The sequence below is a fragment of the Miscanthus floridulus genome, chromosome 16 (assembly GCF_019320115.1).
Source record: "Miscanthus floridulus cultivar M001 chromosome 16, ASM1932011v1, whole genome shotgun sequence".
In the NCBI taxonomy this organism is placed as follows: domain Eukaryota; kingdom Viridiplantae; phylum Streptophyta; class Magnoliopsida; order Poales; family Poaceae; genus Miscanthus; species Miscanthus floridulus.
Window position 1 is genome coordinate 85,902,740 of NC_089595.1, and position 18,645 is coordinate 85,921,384.

At 44.7% G+C, this 18,645-nt stretch overlaps 1 protein-coding gene across 1 annotated transcript; it reads right to left on the minus strand.

Moving 5' to 3' along the window:
* Positions 1-12,178: 12,178 nt before the first annotated feature.
* LOC136512427 (CSC1-like protein At4g02900) lies at positions 12,179-18,460 on the minus strand. Its single transcript, XM_066506389.1, has 12 exons — positions 17,889-18,460; positions 16,857-17,240; positions 16,492-16,641; positions 15,928-16,063; positions 15,658-15,759; positions 15,280-15,399; positions 15,054-15,134; positions 14,580-14,920; positions 13,683-13,928; positions 13,244-13,568; positions 12,798-13,031; positions 12,179-12,660 (listed from the first exon to the last, which is right to left on the minus strand). The coding sequence occupies exons 2-12, from the start codon at positions 17,168-17,170 to the stop codon at positions 12,403-12,405; spliced, it is 2,307 nt and encodes a 768-aa protein (XP_066362486.1). The 5' UTR covers positions 17,171-17,240; positions 17,889-18,460; the 3' UTR covers positions 12,179-12,402.
* Between the last annotated feature and the right edge of the window lie 185 nt (positions 18,461-18,645).

Sequence of the window (18,645 nt, forward strand, 5' to 3'; positions counted from 1 at the left end):
TAGAGCCGGTACGCCTTGGTACCCTCCGAGTAGCCCAGGAACACCATCGGTGTGCTCCTGTCCTCTAGCTTGGTGAGGTTCGGCTTCATCTTCCTGACATGGCCGATGTAGCCGAATGTTCGGAGGAAGGACACGCTCGGCTTCCACCCAAACCAAGCTTCGAACGACGTCTTGCCCATCAAGGCCTTGGTTAGAGCGCGATTGAGGATGAACACCGCTGTGGTCACCGCCTCACCCTAGACCCTTGCCGGCATGCCTTTGGCCTTCATCATGGATCAAGCCATGCCGACCACTGTCTGGTTCTGTGGTAGAACCGCCTAATCTAATGCCTTCTAGGAGTGCTTGTCTTCCATTAGACACTAAGCACTAAGGGGAGAACACTAAATTACTCGGTTCTGTCGGGCACACCCTAGGGGAGAACCCAAAAATCCACATTTTTGCCATCAGGATCACAAATGAGAGAATAAAACTTATATCATTCTTAACCATTTCTTACATCACTTTACATGTAACATCAGAGTATAATATTTATCATTTATAATAGCAAAATATGAACATATTATCAGAGTTATAAACAATTTAATTGAACAGCGAATATAAACAAGTGATCTGAATTACAGCGGAAATAAATATCTAACATGACATGATGAAGTATTGATATATAAACTACGACAACAGATTATGAAACTTTCATTTATAAAAGCATTTGGTGAGAGTTCTAAATAAAAACTACGATCGCAGCGTAAAGGAATCCTCGCTGAGCCCACCAGGAGGTATCCACACATAAGGGTCAGCTCTAGCATCCACCTGTCACCTGCAACAGGGGGAATAAAACCCTGAGTACTTAATTGTACTTAGAAAGACTTACCCGACAGAAGGAAAGAAAAGACTCCAAGGATATGCAAGGCTATCTGGCTTGTGGGTTTATTGCATTTGTAGGAAGCATTACTAAGAGTGTGTCCTTATATTCAATTTTTATTAATAGCCGCATTGGTTCATTAACTAACCATTCTATGTAAGCACCTATGCTACTTTCAAGCAGGTGGTAAGCAATCAGAGTTCCTTTTTTCATTCCATCTTTCATCTTTCAGTTCTTACTACGGTGCTAGACACAAAACAAGCCGTACCAGATTGCCCAATGATTCATGAATCAATGCCCCCAGCTGGGTACCCCGAAAACACACGCCCCACTTGTGCCAAGGCATAAGCCGGACCAACCCGTCACCCTCCTATCCTAGGGTCCTAGGTCCCCGTCCAAACTGGGACTCTAAGCCCCCGCCTCTGAGTCTCGGACTCAGTGCGGTGCAAGGACCTCCTCCACCAAAACAAAACCCTAACAGTCGGTCCAGAAAGAGCTAGAACCCACGACAAGAGAGCAATAAGTCTTCCAAGCGCCCATACACAAGTATGTGCTCGGGATAATAAATCTGTGACTTGCCCACGATGCCTTATGCAACGACCGGTCCTTAAGCGACACGGACAGGGAAAGCAGTGTAACCAAGCCATGCCCCATGTCCACGGTGACACAACCTCTTACACCCATCAATACCCAAACCATATCCCTGCCCGATCACCATTTCCTTTTCCACCATTTTTATATATTCCAAGTGATAATAATGCGGTAATATATTTCCTATCTCTCGTGAGTGACAGGCAATCAGTCAACTTCTACCGGAGTCCTATAGCATAGCATTCTACACGATCCTGTCATACTAGTAAGACTCATGGGATAAATATATATATATATGCAAGTAGGTTTCATTCAACTCCTTAAAACTTAATGCACAAATATAATTTAAACTGTAGAAAAGTAGGGGTTATGCACCGGGGCTTGCCTAGGTAAGATATATATTAAAAAGTTAGTATTTGCATCGTCAGATCATCCACCACCATCTGAATAGAAAGCCCATTGCATCATCTTCTAGAGAGAATACCACTACACCATCTTTGAATTCTCAATCATCCTTCAATTGATCCTTGATCCATCATCGTACATATATGATATGCATTGATGCAAATGCATAGATGTAAATACTCAACGACAGCTAGAATGCTTAGAAATTCGATCACGCCTCACAAGCTAACGAGATAGCTCTAACACTGGTCTATGTATCTATGTTGCCAAATAAGGCGTTATTTTCCAACAAATGTTTTAATTATACAAACCCAAGGTGTTTCTTTATTCTATTCTACCAATTTAATCTTTATTCGAAATAGGGCATCATTAACTACTCTAGTAAACTAATTATTCTGGTGCTACAAAAATTACCATGAGTACCTAATATTCCTAGGAGCCTACTGTACCAATTTCAGATTCAACACTATTACCCATTTATCACAATAATTCCTACAAGTTTATATTTTTACAATATTAGGTACCTTAAATTAATTATATAGCTTCCAAGAATATTATCAAACTATGTGAACAAAATATACTAACAGGTAGATCATGATTTTAGGAGACTAACAAAACTGGTTTTGCATTTTTTATTTTTTTCTATGATTTACTATGAATTCTACAAGTTTATTTATGAAGCTAAATTAACAATTGCTCTTAAAAACTAAAAGGGCCAGCGGCCAGGTCGGCCCAACAGCGCGCGGGCGGCGGACGGCCCATGGGCGCGCAGACGGTGGGTGGCCCATAGGCACGTGCGACCCAGGCAGCGACGGCAGACCGGCCCAGCGCAGGCGCGAGCGGTGGCCCAACAGCCGAGAGCGAACGGCGCGCGGCGAGCGTGGCCCAACGTGAGTGGCGACAGGCCGGCCCAACACGCAGAGGCACAAGCCGACCTAGGCATGCAGGCACCAGCCATCCCAGCGACGACGGAACAGCGCTGACGGCCCACGCGGGCGCGTAGGAGCAGGCTGGCCAGAGGCCCAGGCGGGGCATGCGGCCAGCGACCCAAACAAGCCATCCCAGCGCGATGGCAGCAGACCGGCCCAGCGCAGCCAGCCCAACTGACCCGGTGAAAACACAAAAAGGACCCTGCGCTTTCTCGAAACTAACTAGCAGTCCAGCATGTACTATTTGTATGAGTCATGCATTTCGCAATAAAGACCCTGTATAATATTTCAGCTTGGACTCATACCCTTCTTCATCCTCCAAAGCAGAGCACCCAGAGAGGAGCCGTCACCGGTGGTCGGTTCAGCGTGGAAACCGCACGGCGATGGCTGGGGACCAGCTGCGGGGGTGCGTGGGACCGGCCCGCATCCAAGGGCACCAACAACGCAGGATGAGGTGGCCCACAACAGCGGGGTGGCGTGCAGTGGCGGCGTGGCATGGCGACCGGACGGTCACGGCAGGGGAGGCGGTACACCGGCAGACGGAGACGATGGGGCAGCACGACGACAGCGGAGGACCCTGCGACTCAGCGCGCACACGGACCGGGATAGACCGGGGCGGCACGGCGTGCTCGTGCATGGGCTGAGGGGCGCAGTGCGCGCGCGAGAGGGATGTAGGGCGACGGCAGCGGCAGTTCTGGCGCAGACAGTGCGGGAGGGGCAGCAAGGTACTATGGGCACCCGAGGAGGAGGGCACGGCAACACGGCATGCCCACGGGCACCTCTAGGTGGCTGCAGGGCATGGACCAGTGCGGGTCGGGAGCTTGCTCATGGGGAAGGAAGAAGGAGGGACGTCGGGAGAATATCGAGGCCACGTGGGCGCTGCCAGGGCGGGGACCAGCGCGAGGCAGCAGGGAATTAGGAGGCGGGCACGGCCATGGCGCTGCGGTCCAGAGTGGGAAAGGAAGGGACGGCGTGTGCTCGGGCGGCAGCGAGACGAGCAACGCGCGCTCATGGGGTGGCTTGATGGCAGGGGCGCCGCGCGAGGCAAGCAGAGGAGGGAGCGGCGCCATGGAGCAATAGGGACAGCGCGGCAATGGCAGCGCCGTGGAGCAATAGGGACAGCGCGGCAATGGCAGCGCCGATGGACGATGGTCTGGCGCGGACCGAGGAGCTCGTGCACGCTCGCGAGGGAAAAGGCAATGGCGGCACTACGGGGAGGAAAAAGGAGAGGCGGCTGACTACATGGAAGAGCAGCACTGTGGCCTGCGTGTGGCGTGTGCGGCGGAGTGGAAAAAGGAGGGGCGTGGGAAGTAGGCCATGGTGACTGGGATGCTGTCAATCGGGTGCTTGGCTCGGCAGAGAAATAGTCCAGACAAGCGAGGACAGACTAAGACAAGCTGAGCTAGGCAAGGCAAGCAAGGTCAGAGCAATAGCAGCAGGCCGAACGGGCAAACTGAAGCTGGGGCGTCTCCTCCACGGCAGTAGAAAAGGAAGGAACGGGAAGTAGCATGAGGGAGGTACATGTCATAAACACGCCAGAGCACCGACGCGGAGGCAGGATGGGACAGGGCAGCGTGGCCGATAGCGGCGCACCAGTGCGCGTATAGGGACATGAGAGGATGCAGCGTGGGCAGGGGGTCGAACCATGTGCTCATTTTCAGACGCCCAACGCAGTGGACCAATTCATATACAATTGGATGGGAAGCTTTGCAATGCAGAGAAAAGCAGAGCCACGACGAGAACGAGACGGTAAATAATTGTCGTGCAACGAGTACGCTGTATGCCAAGAAAAATAGACGAAGCTGCTGCTCTCCCTCTCTCGTTAGTTCTTGCTTATCAAAATAAACCCGTTAGTATAATATATATATATATATATATATATATATATATATATATATATATATATATATATATATATATATATATATATATATATTTATATTGTTCTATTTATGAATGGATTTTATTTTATTTATAAAAGTTGCTTTTCATGCTTAATCTAACATAACAAACCGTTCACTAGAATCGTCGTTCGATATTCCTAAATATCTTTACGCACTGAGTAATATAACTCCGGCGTTTATCTAAGTCCATAAAACTAAGTCACACGGAATTCGCTTATCACATCAAGTACCTTTTAAATAAAAAAATTCCGAGAAACTCGTTTCGAAAATTTTTCTTAGGCCTAAATCGCGGTGCTAAATAAGATCGTAACACTGGGGTGTTACAGGTTCCATCGCTCCACCACGCCATTCTGCTATAGCGAGTACGGCGCGGTGTGGTGTTGTACCACACCCTGATCCGCGCAGTACGCAGCGAACTCCACCGAAGTGAATTCGCCGCCGCGATCAGTCCTCAGCACGTGGAGCTTCTTGCCGCTCTTGGCCTCCGCGCGCATCTTGAACTTCTTGATCGCCGCTACCGCTTCATCCTTTCTCGTCAGGAGTTGCGCCACATGTAGCAACTACAATCATCCATGAGCAGGAGGAAGTACCGCCGATCACCGTTTGTAGCTGGCGTGATCGGCTCGCAGAGGTCGTCGTGGACGAGCTCGAGAGCGTCCTTCACGCGATACTTGGCTGCCTTTGGGAATGGTAGCCTCCTCTGCATTCCAGCCATACAGCTATCACACATCTCGCCTCCGTCCTTGATGTGGGGTAGCCCTCGGACCATCTTCTCCAGCTGACCAAGCGCATCGAAGCTGAGATATCTGAACCGGACATGCCACATCCACGGTTCCTCGGTATGCCTTGCCGCCAGACACATCGGCTGCTCTACCTTCAGGTCGAGCTGGTACAACCAGTTTAGGGACCTCTTCACCTTGGCAAGAAGTCGTTGCTCTCGGTCCCTGATCCTAAGGACTCTGTTCTTGATCAGTACCTCGCTACCGCGCTCATCCAGCTGACCAATGCTGATGATGCTGGAACGCAGCTACGGGATGTAATATACATCCGTTAGCGTGTGGTGCTCCCTGTTCTGGCACCTGAAGATGATGGTGCTGCGCCCTTGGATTGCCACCCTTGAGCCATCACCAAACTTCACTATACCGGTAACATCATCGTCGAGCTCGGAGAAGGATGCCTTAGAGCCCGTCATGTGGTTGCTGGCACCAGAGTCCAGATACCACCACTGCTCCTGGTCGACGCCCACACATCCGAGGTAGACTTGGGCGCATGGTTCGTCGAGGTTGATAGCCTTTAGGGCCTTCTCAGGTCCTTCCACCGTCATCGCCTCTTCCTTCTCCTCGGCCTCGACGTTGTGCAGTGCACAGAACGTCGTCATCAGGATAGTGGCCTCATCAGCAGCAGCAGCTTACACCAGATGAGCATCAGCCTTCTTCTCCTGCTTACGATTTGGGCACTCCCATGCCCAATGGCACATCTTCCTGCAGCGCCGGCAGACATTGGGGTCGACCTCCATCTTCTTCTTTGAAGAAGCCTTGTCGCGGCGCTTGCCATTGCCACCGCGGCTGGAGAAGGCTGCCTTCCTAGAGTTTCTCCGAGCAGCCCACTCCTCTTCTGTCAGTAGCAGTTTGCCGCTGTCCTTCGTTGTTGTCGCCTGCTCCAGGCGCTCGTCCACCGCCCGTAGATGGCCTGTCACATCCTCAATGGTGAGGGTGGACAAGTCCAGCATCGTTTCTATGGAGAGAGCGATCTGGATGTACTTTGCCGGCACGGAGTGGAGGTACTAGGAGACCACCTCCTCTCCGTCGATGATGACGTCATGGCTCTTCAGCTTGATGATGAGCGTCTGTAGGCGGAAGGAGAAGTCCTCCACCGTTTCACCATCCTTGAACTTGAGGTTGGCGTACTCCTGCTTTAGAAGTTGGGTCGTCGCCTTCTTTGCGCGGTCGGAACCGACATGCAACGACGCAATAGCCTCCCACACCTCCTTAGCAGAGCTCTTCGCCCCCAACGGCTCTATGTACTCCGCTGGTACAACAGCGAGGATAGCCTCCAATGCTGACATGTCATCTTCCTCATTGTCAGTGCCCTTGTCAGCAGCATTCCAGAGCCGTCGGGCTCTGAGCTTGACCTTCATGGTCACCGACCACTCTCCATAGTTGGTGCGAGTCAGCGTCGACCAACTGGGGCCGCTGACCTCCCGCACCGTGCGAACAATGACCTCTGGTCGTGGCTGGGCAGCCACAACAGTGTCACTGCTGTCACCCACTTCCGAACCGCCCATCATCGCCAACGGTTAGTCTGGCGATGGCGTTTGTACACCTCTGATACCACTTGTTAGCCCACAAGATCACCGGCTCAGGTGAGTGAACCAGTCACCAGTCTTACCGAGCACCCGCTAGTGTTGCGAACAAGCGTTGTCCGTCCCCACACACTATGTCTAGAGGTTGAAGAAGAGGGAGAACAGAGCATACACACGGTACAAGATATCAGCGTTGGCCAAAGCCCTGTATGGGAGATGGCAAATCTGAACTCTCTTTACTGAGCTGTCGTGGTAGTCTATTTATACAACTCTATCCATCTAGTCCTAGTACAGCTGCCCTGCTGCAACAGTGACTAGATAACACAGCAGGACTGACTTCTGCGCCTGTCCCTGCATGTGGCTACAGTGCGGCAGGTGAGCCGTTCGGCGCCTGCCTCTGACAGCGGCTACAGTACCACAGCAGGGGGCCTTTTCGGCGCCGTCTTCCCTTGCTATGTGTTCACACAAGGAAGCAGTAGATTATTCTAACAGTTTTACCAATACTCCTGATCAAGTTACTCCAGTTTCTGCCACTCAATTATACAAGTCTTCTCAAGGCAATGATATCTGGGCTTATGTGATTGTGGATCAAGTTTCACCTGGTCAAGCAAATGCAACACCTGCCCCAAGTATTTGGGAAGATCTGAAGCTGTTGTTGGATCTCTATGCTGATGTTTTTCAGGACCCACAACAACTACCTCCTCCAAGGAGTTATGACCATGCTATCCCTCTCCATCCAGGGTCAGTACCTGTAAACTCCAGACCCTACCACTATTCTCCACAGCACAAAAATGAGATTGAAAAGCAAGTTAAGCACCTGCTGGAAACTGGTATGATTACTCATAGTCACAGCCCTTTTGCATTTCCTGTTTTACTAGTAAAGAAAAAGGATGGCAATAGGAGATTATGTGTTGATTATAGGAAACTAAATGACATGACCATCAAAAATAGATTTCCTATGCCTATCATTGAAGACATTCTAGATGAACTAGCTGGCTCCAAATTTTTCACAAAGTTGGACATGAAATCTGGGTATCACCAAATCAGTATGTTACCAACAGATGAGCACAAAACTGCTTTTAAGACTCATCAAAGACATTCCAGTTCAAGGTAATGCCTTTTGGCCTCACCAATGCACCTGCCACCTTCTACTATATTATGAATCAAGTTCTTCAACCATTTCTTAGGCAGTTTGTGCTAGTGTTTTTGATGATATACTCATATACAGTGATTCTTGGACTGATCATCTACAACATGTGCAACAAGTGCTGGAAACACTTAGGCAAAATCAGTTTTATCTCAAAAGGTCCAAATGCACATTTGCTCAGTCCATTCTAGAGTATCTGGGGCACATTATATCTGATAAAGGTGTGGCAACAAACCCAACCAAAATTGATGATATGCTCAACTAGCCTACACCTTCAATGACTGAGCTCAGAGGATTTCTGGGACTCACAGGATATTATAGGAAGCTTGTCAGTAAGTATGCACTGCTAGCAAAGCCACTTACAAACATCCTCAAAACTGAAGCAATTCCAGTGGTCTGCTAAAGCACAGCAAGCTTTTGACAAGCTCAAACCAGCAATGACAAAAACTCCAGTACTTGCTTTACCCAACTTCAAACTACAGTTTACAGTGGAAACTGATGTTTGTGCAGAGGGAATTGGAGATGTCCTCATGCAAAAAGGCCAACCTATTGCATATCTAACCAAGGCATTGGGTCCAAGGCACAAGAATTTATCTATATATTAGAAGGAATTCCTGGCTCTGATAATGGCAGTGGAAAAGTGGAGACCCTATCTTCAATTGCAGGAATTCATAATTTTGACAGATCACAAATCTCTGCCATACTTGAATGAGTAGTATCTGCACTCTGATTTGCAGAGGAAAGCAATGACCAGACTTATGGACTTGAAATTCAAAATTGTGTATAAACCTGTTAAAGAAAATTTAGCAGCTGATGCTTTGTCAAGAATAGCACACATGTATACCTTGTAGGCAGTTTTTGTAGTGCAGCCTCAGTGGGTTCAAAAGGTGCTCAACTCATACATGACTGATCCAAAAGCACAGCAACTTCTCAAAGTTAGCAATTGTTAATCCTAATGCCAAAGAATTTAGCTTGGATCAAGGATTGATTAGAAAGAACAATCTCATTTGGATTGCACATAACTCAGCTTTGCAGACCAAACTTATCACAGCTTTTCATGCAAGTGCCATTGGAGGTCACTCAGGGGTGGATGCAACCTATCACAGACTTAAGAGGCACTTTCATTGGAAAGGAATGAAGAAGGATGTGGACAGTTATATTAAGCAATGCTCCACATTCCAGCAAGCCAAACACAGTAACATCCATCCAGCAGGCTTACTCTAGCCACTGCCTATACCTAGTGGAGTATGAAAGGATCTATCCATGGATTTCATTAAAGGACTCCCCAAATCAGAAGTCTACTCAGTGATTTTGGTGGTAGTTGACAGGTTCACCAAATTTGTTCACTTCCTACCAGTCAAACATCCCTATACTGCCATCACAATAGCTCAGTTGTTTCTAGACAACATTGTTAAGCTGCATGGCCTGCCACCATTCATAGTGACTGACAGAGATACTACCTTTGTTAGCCAATTTTGGAAGCAACAGTTCAAGCTGTACAAAGTTAACCTCAATTTCTCAACAGCATATCATCCACAGTCTAATGGTCAAATAATCAGTGTCTTGAGATGTTTTTGAGGTGTTCAGTGCATGACTCCCCAAAGAATTGGAAATCATGGCTTCCCTTAGCACAATTGTGGTATAATTCATCTTTCCATAGCTCTCTAGGGTGCTCTCCATTCAAAGCACTATATAGATATGATCCAAATCTGAGAGCCTGTCCAACAGTCACTACCGAGACATCCCCTACAGTGGCACAAGTCATTGAGCAGCACTGTCAGGCACTCAAGCAACGCCTAGAGCAAGCATAAAATCGAATGAAAGTGCAAGCTGACAGATAACAATCTGACAGGCAGTTTGAAGTCGGTGATCAGGTGCTTCTACGTCTGCAGCGGTATTACCCAATCATCGGTAGCAAGCAGACCGTATCCTAAACTTACCCACAAGTTCTTTGGTCCATAAGGTGGCATACAAACTGGAGTTGCCGTTAGATAGCAACATTCACCCGGTTTTTCATATTTCACAACTGAAGCCATTTCATCCTGATCATACTCCGGTGTTCTCTACGCTACCTGTGACCACTGATCTGCAAGCAAGTGAAACACAGCCTGAGCGTATCCTTGATCGACGTTTGGTAAAAAAAAGGGTTAAGTCCAATTTACACCCTCCAACTTGCAGCAAAGTTCGGATTTCAACCTCAAACTTCAAAACCGGACAACTTTGGCCCTCCAACTCTCGAAAAATTTCAACTTTCAACCTTCTGATCGGTTGTACGGATGAACAGTAACTTTGATATTTTCGGAAGCGCCGAGATTTTATATTATTTTTTCGAGCATCTTAACGTCCTCAAATGAAAAAACTCAAAACTACAAAGTTGTAGATCTCATCGAGGTCTATAATTTATATATAAAAATTATCTTCATCCGACATCGTATTGAAGGGTTTTCTATTTTTTGAAATTTGAGTCTCATCACGCGATAAAATATGGTGCTGAAATTTTATATTATTTTTTCGAGCATCTTACTGTCCTTAAATGAAAAAACTCAAAACTACAAAGTTGTAGATCTCATCGAGGTCTACAATTTATATATAAAAATTATCTTCATCCGACATAGTATTGAAGGGTTTTCTATTTTTTTAAATTTGAGTCTCATCACGCGACAAAATTGTTTCACGCGTGATGGGACTCAAATTTCAAAAAATAGAAAACCCTTAAATACGATGTCGGATGAAGATAATTTTTATATGTAAATTGTAGACCTCGTTGAGATCTACAACTTTGTAGTTTTGATTTTTTTCATTTGATGACAGTAAGATACTCAAAAAATAATATAAAATTTCAGCACCATATTTTATCGCGTGATGAGACTTAAATTTCAAAAAATAAAAAACCCTTCAATACGTTGTTGGATGAAGATAATTTTTATATGTAAATTGTAGACCTCGATGAGATCTACAACTTTGTAGTTTTGAGTTTTTTCATTTGAGGACGTTAAGATGCTCGAAAAAATAATATAAAATTTTGGCGCTCCCGAAAATATCAAAAGTTACTGTTCACCCGCAAAACCGTCCAAAAGGTTGCCAGTTGAACTTTTTCGAGAGTTGGAGGACCAAAGTTGTCCGGTTTTGAAGTTTGAGGTTGAAATCCGAACTTTGCTGCAAGTTGGAGGGTGTATATTGGACTTAACCCTAAAAAAAAAAAAAGGTAACACTGTGATTCCTCAAGTTCTATTGTCTTGGACAGGGTGGCCAGAGGCTTCAGCAACTTGGGAGGACTACTACGTTGTCAAGCAGCGGTTTCCAGACACTCCGGCTTGGGGGCAAGCCGGTTCTTCAGCGGGGGGGAGCTGTCACACCCCAGAACTGAAGGCGGCAAGAAGAGAAGACGTATTCAAGAATAGAAGGCAGTATCTCATATTTATGTAATAGCTAGACTATGACGTGTGGGCCCGATGGTCAGGTGGTTGTATGCCTTATAATTCAAAACTGTGCGTTGTAAGAACTTATCGACAATTATCTAAATTAATAGAGTAAGAGCCGGAGGTGTTCCTCTGAGCTTTGGCCGAATCCAGCGATCCCTTGTTTGCTCACGTCGACGGTGCTCGCCGGCGGCCAAGGCTGACACGAAGCAGTCGAATCGAATTCCCCAAGGAAGGAAACCACAACAGAGAAGAGTTGCAATCGGGCCGACGGGACAAGAAGGGATGGATACAATTGGGGGGGGGGGGGGGGGGGGGGGGGGCACCTGGGCCATGCGCAGCGTAGCCCATGTCCGGCCCAGACGTTTCACTTTTTTTAACTTTGCACGGCACCCGCAGGATTGATACCCAGAATTACTAATCCTTTCGTCGGTTTTTGTTTCTGACTTTTGCACCTTTTCTTCAAGGAATATAGGAGTATTAAATTTACAAAGAAACAAAAAATAAATGTAAATTTGTTTTTCTGATTGATTGGATCTTTGAACAAAACTGACGTATGGTCCTGTAATAGGTGCTCAAGTTTGAAAGCATCTGAATATTTTCAGTGTTATTCCAGCATCAGAATTGTTACTAAAGTCAGGGGAAGACTTACGTCAACTTTGGATGAAGTTACAGTTCTTAATTGCTCAAATTGTCCTGATGAACTAATGAATTGACAAATTGTAGATCATATATAATACAGCCTGTTTCACTATCCTACTGCCTCCTTTTGTATTTCCATTTTCTCCAAATATTTACAAGATTACTGGGCTAAAAAATTATATTTGCTCATGAAAGAATCAGGCTTTAGGTAGGAGGCACCCGACTGAATTCCCCTTCATTAGTACCACCAGAACTGGAATTGAATTTGCTTCCCCCTGGTGTGTTCATGCGAGACTGCCGCTTTGTCACAACGATGGGGTTCTTCTCTTCCTCGTCCATGGCGACAACCTTATATATATCATTTTTCTGGAAGACTGGATGCACATAAGCACCCTTTAGGTACTCTCTCAAATTTAAAGTCGGATCATGCGCCCGTTCCAATGTGTCCTTTACCATAGCATCCTGCCAAATAGAAGCGTATGGCAGCTTATGTCAGAATAGGTCCCATTTTTGTATGCTTTCCATGCTATTATAGCTTAACATTGATTCATTATGACACTTTATTCAAATATATTTGTGAGCTCGTTTTTTGGTCTTACCTGCAAGGGAAACTTCACAAACGCTGGCTCAAACCGGCCCTTGCAAACATAGTGGAACCAAATGGAGAGGACAGGAAGTGGGAGAAGGGCAACAGTGGACTTCTCTGCTTCCTGTGTACTCAGCAGTCCCAGTAGGAGGATTTGTGATACTATCAGTGCTATGATTAGTCGCATGTGCACATCTGGCCAGAATTGTGCACCACTTTCGTAGTGCTGACTATATACGTTAATTATCTTGCAAAATAGGGAAAAAAGTATATTAGGGACCCATGTTAGAGAAGATCGATAATAGAGTATGGTACTTGAAGTATCAAATGAAATGTTGGCAAAGTTGTAATCAAAAGTTGCTGTTTTTTTTTTTTTGAACACAAAGTTGCTGTTTTTTATGGAATGTGAATAGGATTCCAACAAACATAATGGTGATTTAAACTCAAACAGAGTAGTACCTGATGTCTGAAAACAAGATATGCAAGGCTGAAGAACACAATGATGAAGGGAAGAAGCATTGGTGTGACAACTGCATATACAAGACCAAGCAGAAAATACAGCTGTAATCGTGGTTCTGAGTTGTAAAAATCCAGGCTTCCAGGATCCATGGCCTGCTCACGGTCGTGCTCCGTTCTGACCAAGAAAGCATTCTTTATATGGAATATGACTAATGCCTTCAACCGAAGAACTTCAGCAGCTATACCAGACCAGCCATCAACCATTATGTATGTCATGAAAAATGTTGCCTTCATAGGAATGGACTCTCCAATAACCTCTGGAATTCTTGAGGTGACACAAGTGAAAATGACATAGAATAAGATAATGCATTTGTTAGGTAGATAGCAAATTTGACCAAAACTATCATAATGCAAGAAATGATATTTTAATTCTGCGTACTTATTAGCAGACTGATGGATGAAGTTGTCTAGTTGTTGGAATGCTGTTCCAGTTATTACACTCCCCAAGAACACATTTACGAAAAGGAAAATGTAGTACTTCATTGCTGTTTTCCTGTCCAATCCAGAGAGCGATGTGTGTCCTTCAATCTTGCTCATGGCCATTAGAATTGTTGGGAGAACTATAAGAAAGATTTTCAATACGATTCCTGGCAAGAAGCCTTGGATAACTGCCTGAAGGGAATTTCTGCATGACATTGCACGATAGAATTTAGATCCATTAGACAACAATTACCTTGCAAACAATTTACCATACAAAAAGGTGTTGGATTTTATGTATTATGCATTCCAAGGAAAATCTTGGTAACTGCAACCAGTAATGCACTTTTGTAAATCGACAAACAATATTTTCTTCAAGCGAACATAATTGCATCATTCAATAATTCAAGATACCATATTTGCAACTAAAGGTAGAATGTGATTATAACTTAATAACTTATTATGCTAATAAGGTTAGGTCCAATCTGCTTCCAAGAAGTGGTAGCCAAAGCTAACTATGTAGACGCAAAAGCTACCCTAACAGGCATTGAGTCAAATGATTTAGCAAGGATGTATTAAAATCACAAAATCTACATAAGAGGCTCTGCTAAAGCTCTGAAGCTCTTTAAACCGATGCCTACTAATAAATTTCAAGCATTGACCATCTTATTTTAAAATGTGCCCACTATTGTGGCAAAAACAAGCCCCTTGGACACCAAATTGATGAGTCACTGGAAGTCAGCGTGACAATAGTTAAGTTGCAAGATGGTAGGATTAAATGAAACCTACTTGTAAAATAGCATGCCAAAAATGCTTTTTCATGATACTTAACCGTAAACTAACAAATATTAACACTCACCTTTCTATTATAGGTTTCAAGAAAGGAAGCACCTTCTCGATCTCTTCTAGGTTTGCCAAGGATTGGACAATAGCAATTGGTATCATGAAGAAAAAGGTCAGAAAGAAGAAGGCAACAGCTACAATAAGCCTCCTAACTGAGAGCTCAACAAAAGGGATTGCGAGATTAGCCCAGAAAACATCACGAGGTTCTGGAGCCCACTCAGTTAACCACACGGTCGGATTACTTGTCTGCTGTGTTTGAGCACAAACCGCAGCCCCCCACTGTGTTTTGAAAGACACAAATGCTGCTGGCATGATATAGTTTGGATCAGTGATCACCTTTTGCCTCTCCTCGTCCTCCTGCAATGCATGTGAAAATGTTGTATAAATGGTATCAAGTAAATTGGTTGTAGAATTGAAGGAAGCAAGGAGGGTTCCTGACAGTCTGACGATAGTATCAACTGATGAAGAGGTGATTGTTGCTTTAGTATACCTGTTTACATAAATCCTCAATTTCTTTTTGGTGGTATTCTATAGCATCCACTCTTTGTCCCCAAAGACCCCACAGTCCTGTCTGTAAGAAATTTACTGGAGTCATACCACTTGCAATCTTTTATGAATCCATTGAAATAGCATTTTAGATGGCAAAAGTCGTTCAGTGCAAGAGAAAAAAAAAAGCCATTCAGTGCAAGAGAATGTCTGAAATAGAGAAGTTGTACCTTTATTTTTGGCCTTTTTGCAGTGTTTTTAGCATGCTTGTTTTCATAGTAGATTAACCAATTTTGCAGTCCTTTTTTCTTCTCAACCAAGCCAGAAAGGTGGTTTGCATTGTATACAATCTGTTGACCAGATTTATAAAGTTACTCTAGAAGCAAAATTTGAACTGGAATGGACATGTGATCTCTCATTCAAAAAAGAACAAGATACGAAAAGAAGCAACTCTTTCTGCATGAGTTGAAGAGTTAAGAAGTACAATCAAAGAAGAAATCGAAATATAAACAATTATTTATTTATTTATTTATTTATTTTCTAATTGCCTGATCATATAAATCATCATGACAGTACTACAGTACACATAATCAAATGAAAGTTAGAACCTGGTGACTAAGGTAATGATCACGGTGATTCACAGCAAAGAAGTGCTCAACGTGCTCACTAACTGATTCATCTGGGTCTGGAGGTACATTTCGCACAAGAACCTAAATAAATAAGAAAAGGGTCAGGACTTAGGAGTGGCAATTAGGAAATTTTACAGTTCAACAAGTTTTCAGAAATAAATAATGTTTTCATTGAATAGGACGCAGACTTAACAAATAAATATAGTAAAACTGACACGTTTACTGAAATTGTAAGGATAGAACATTTACTGTGTATTGATCAGGTCGACGATTTTGATTAGCAAGGAAGCGCAATCTCATCGTTGTCACAACCTTATACTCGTGATACAACACAAAGCACGTCCAAAATGTAAACACATAGGACATCGCTATGTGTGCCCAAAACCTATGAAAATAGTTCAAGAATTCAGTAGATATATCTCTTCACTCAAAAAGACAAAAAATAGAAAATTTATCTGACTATGTGAAGTAATAGGAGAAATGAAAGAATATGTCAATACTCAACTACATAAATGCACAGAAGCTTGAAAAAAATTTGAAGATATCAGAAATGATTGTGTTTCTTTTGATCATAATCTTACAATTGCAGTCAATCTTTTTGTGTTCTAATTAAAACTCTATGCTAATCTCCAACAAGACTGAGAAAATGGATATAAGATATCTGAAAATGATAGGTTAGAACAAGCCCAATCGAAATGGAGTGTATCATGCAGCACAAAACTATCTCGATAAAAAGGAGGCATGCTCAATTCTAGCATTGCAAGATACACTAAACAGCACATATCATAAGCAAGTAGTAGAATTAGTTCACACCTTTTTGAACCTTTTCCAAGATTTGATATTGAAAGCTTGTCAATTTCGTCATAACTTAGTCCCTTTTCATTTTCCAATGTTCCACTAGTCCAATTGACAGGAACTAGAACAGCAAATGCTAGCAGCGCAATTGGCACAAATATTTTCAAACTGCAAATGAAGAACATAATTCAGCATCAGGAAATATAATGTACTAATGCTATAAATATATTGATTTTCCAGTGTATATATATGTTCCAACAAGTCAAATGATCATGTTCTAACATCATGCTGGCAGTCTAAATAATTATTTTTTAACTTTAAAGAAATTAAACTAAAAACAATCATGCAATGTGAAAATTGAGAAAGACGAATATCATGCTCACCCAAGAAGATAAATGCGGACATATACCGCAGAGTCTAGTCCCGCATGCTCAATAAGTTCAGGTTCTGGCATTTTCAGTGCTGCAGGCATCCAGTTTAGAAACCGGATATATGTTGACAAATCTGCATTCACAAACTTCGAGAAAACAGTTCCCAATTGCCTTGGGCTGCTTCTTGTCCCTTTGAGGTACCATTTTGGAAAGTATACCCGATCGTTAATAGGCTGTATCCTGAGAACAGCAAATGCAAGAAGGAAACCCACTGCAGATAGTATGTTTAGTCCCGCAGAAACTCCAATATCAGTGAGGGAACCCATATCTCTATTATGGGATTCACTCCTGAATAAGCATCATCAAGTAGTATTAGCAAGCTCTTGAAGCAAAAGGCTGCATATAAACAAACAAACAGTCAAGAGAAGTAGGACATTGACATTTGCAACAATAAATATGTCCGCTGGTTGGTCCATCAAATGAATCTAGGTCATAGATTTGGTAAATTCTTGTTAACAAAACAATAGTTGGTGTCAAGCCCCTTGATCAATACTCTGAAGATGATGATCCAAAATGGAAGGAGAATATATAAAAGGCACGACAGAAGCTAGGTGTCATACATATAGAGGCCATAGAACCAGTGGCAGAGCTAGTAAATTCTCATGCCTAGCTAGGGCCAACATTTAAGCCCCTAAATCACCCACAGTGAGTCATGTTTTGACAGATAACAGAAGTAAAGCATAAAATGAATGCAAGTGAAAATCAAAATACCTAACTAATGACCCTTCGGTTTAACCTCACCTCTCATATCTTTATGAGTTTACCGATGCTAGCATGTGAATGTCACAGCCTACACTACAAGTTGGACACTTAGCAAAAGTTAGGGATGCAATATGCAAAATACAAAAACTAGGGATGCAATCTAGGTCATCCTTATCATATAATTCTACAAATTCTAGTAAAGTGAAACAATTTGTGCAATTGAATTAGAGATGCGATTTGGGGCGTGTAATGGGAAAATGCCGTGGGGATTTTGCAACTAACCTGCTGGGTGGTGCTGCCAGGATTCGTTGCTGCCTTGCCGGCGCCCGGCATGCTGCGTGATGTGGCCACTGCCGGCCTGCCGCACTCCCCCGTTATCCCTCCTCCCGCCTCTGTTGCCCCGTACGCCAAGCACGGGCACCGTGTGCTGTCCTGCCCCACACAAGGACGGCGCCGCCTTCCGCTGTCCGCCTGCCGGCTCGATTCGTCAGCGCCACCGCCCGCCGGTCCCTCGCTTGGCCGTGCACTCGCGCTCAAGGAGCACGCCGGCGCCGGCGCCGGCGCCTAGGTTTGCACGTGAGAACCGAGAGGAGAGGCCAAGACGAGACAGGTGTGACGGAGGGGATCACGATCACCGCGCGGAGGGGAGAGAAGCCGTGGGCCGTGACCCCGTGAATCCTTCTTCGACCGGCGCCTCCGCCTGCAACAAGGTGATAGCCTCGGCAATCTCCCCTCCTCGCGTTCTCCGCGCTAGCAATTGGCCGATCAAGTGGCCGTGGCGAAGGGTGGAGGCCCCGAGGGATGCGTTTACGAAGCACACGAGAATTGGACAAATCGTAAGCCGGCGGTGCCGTCCCCGGCCAGCAAATTTAATGATCCGTGATCAGTTCCGCATGATTCAGCGTATATATATGCACATGCATATACACAAGAAGTACTGTATTATATACAAGATGAGTCGGGTCCCACTTTCTTGTGTGTAGCCATGCCAACGGGGAGGCAAGTCATCTGCACTTCCACGGCTCGTGAGCACCACACC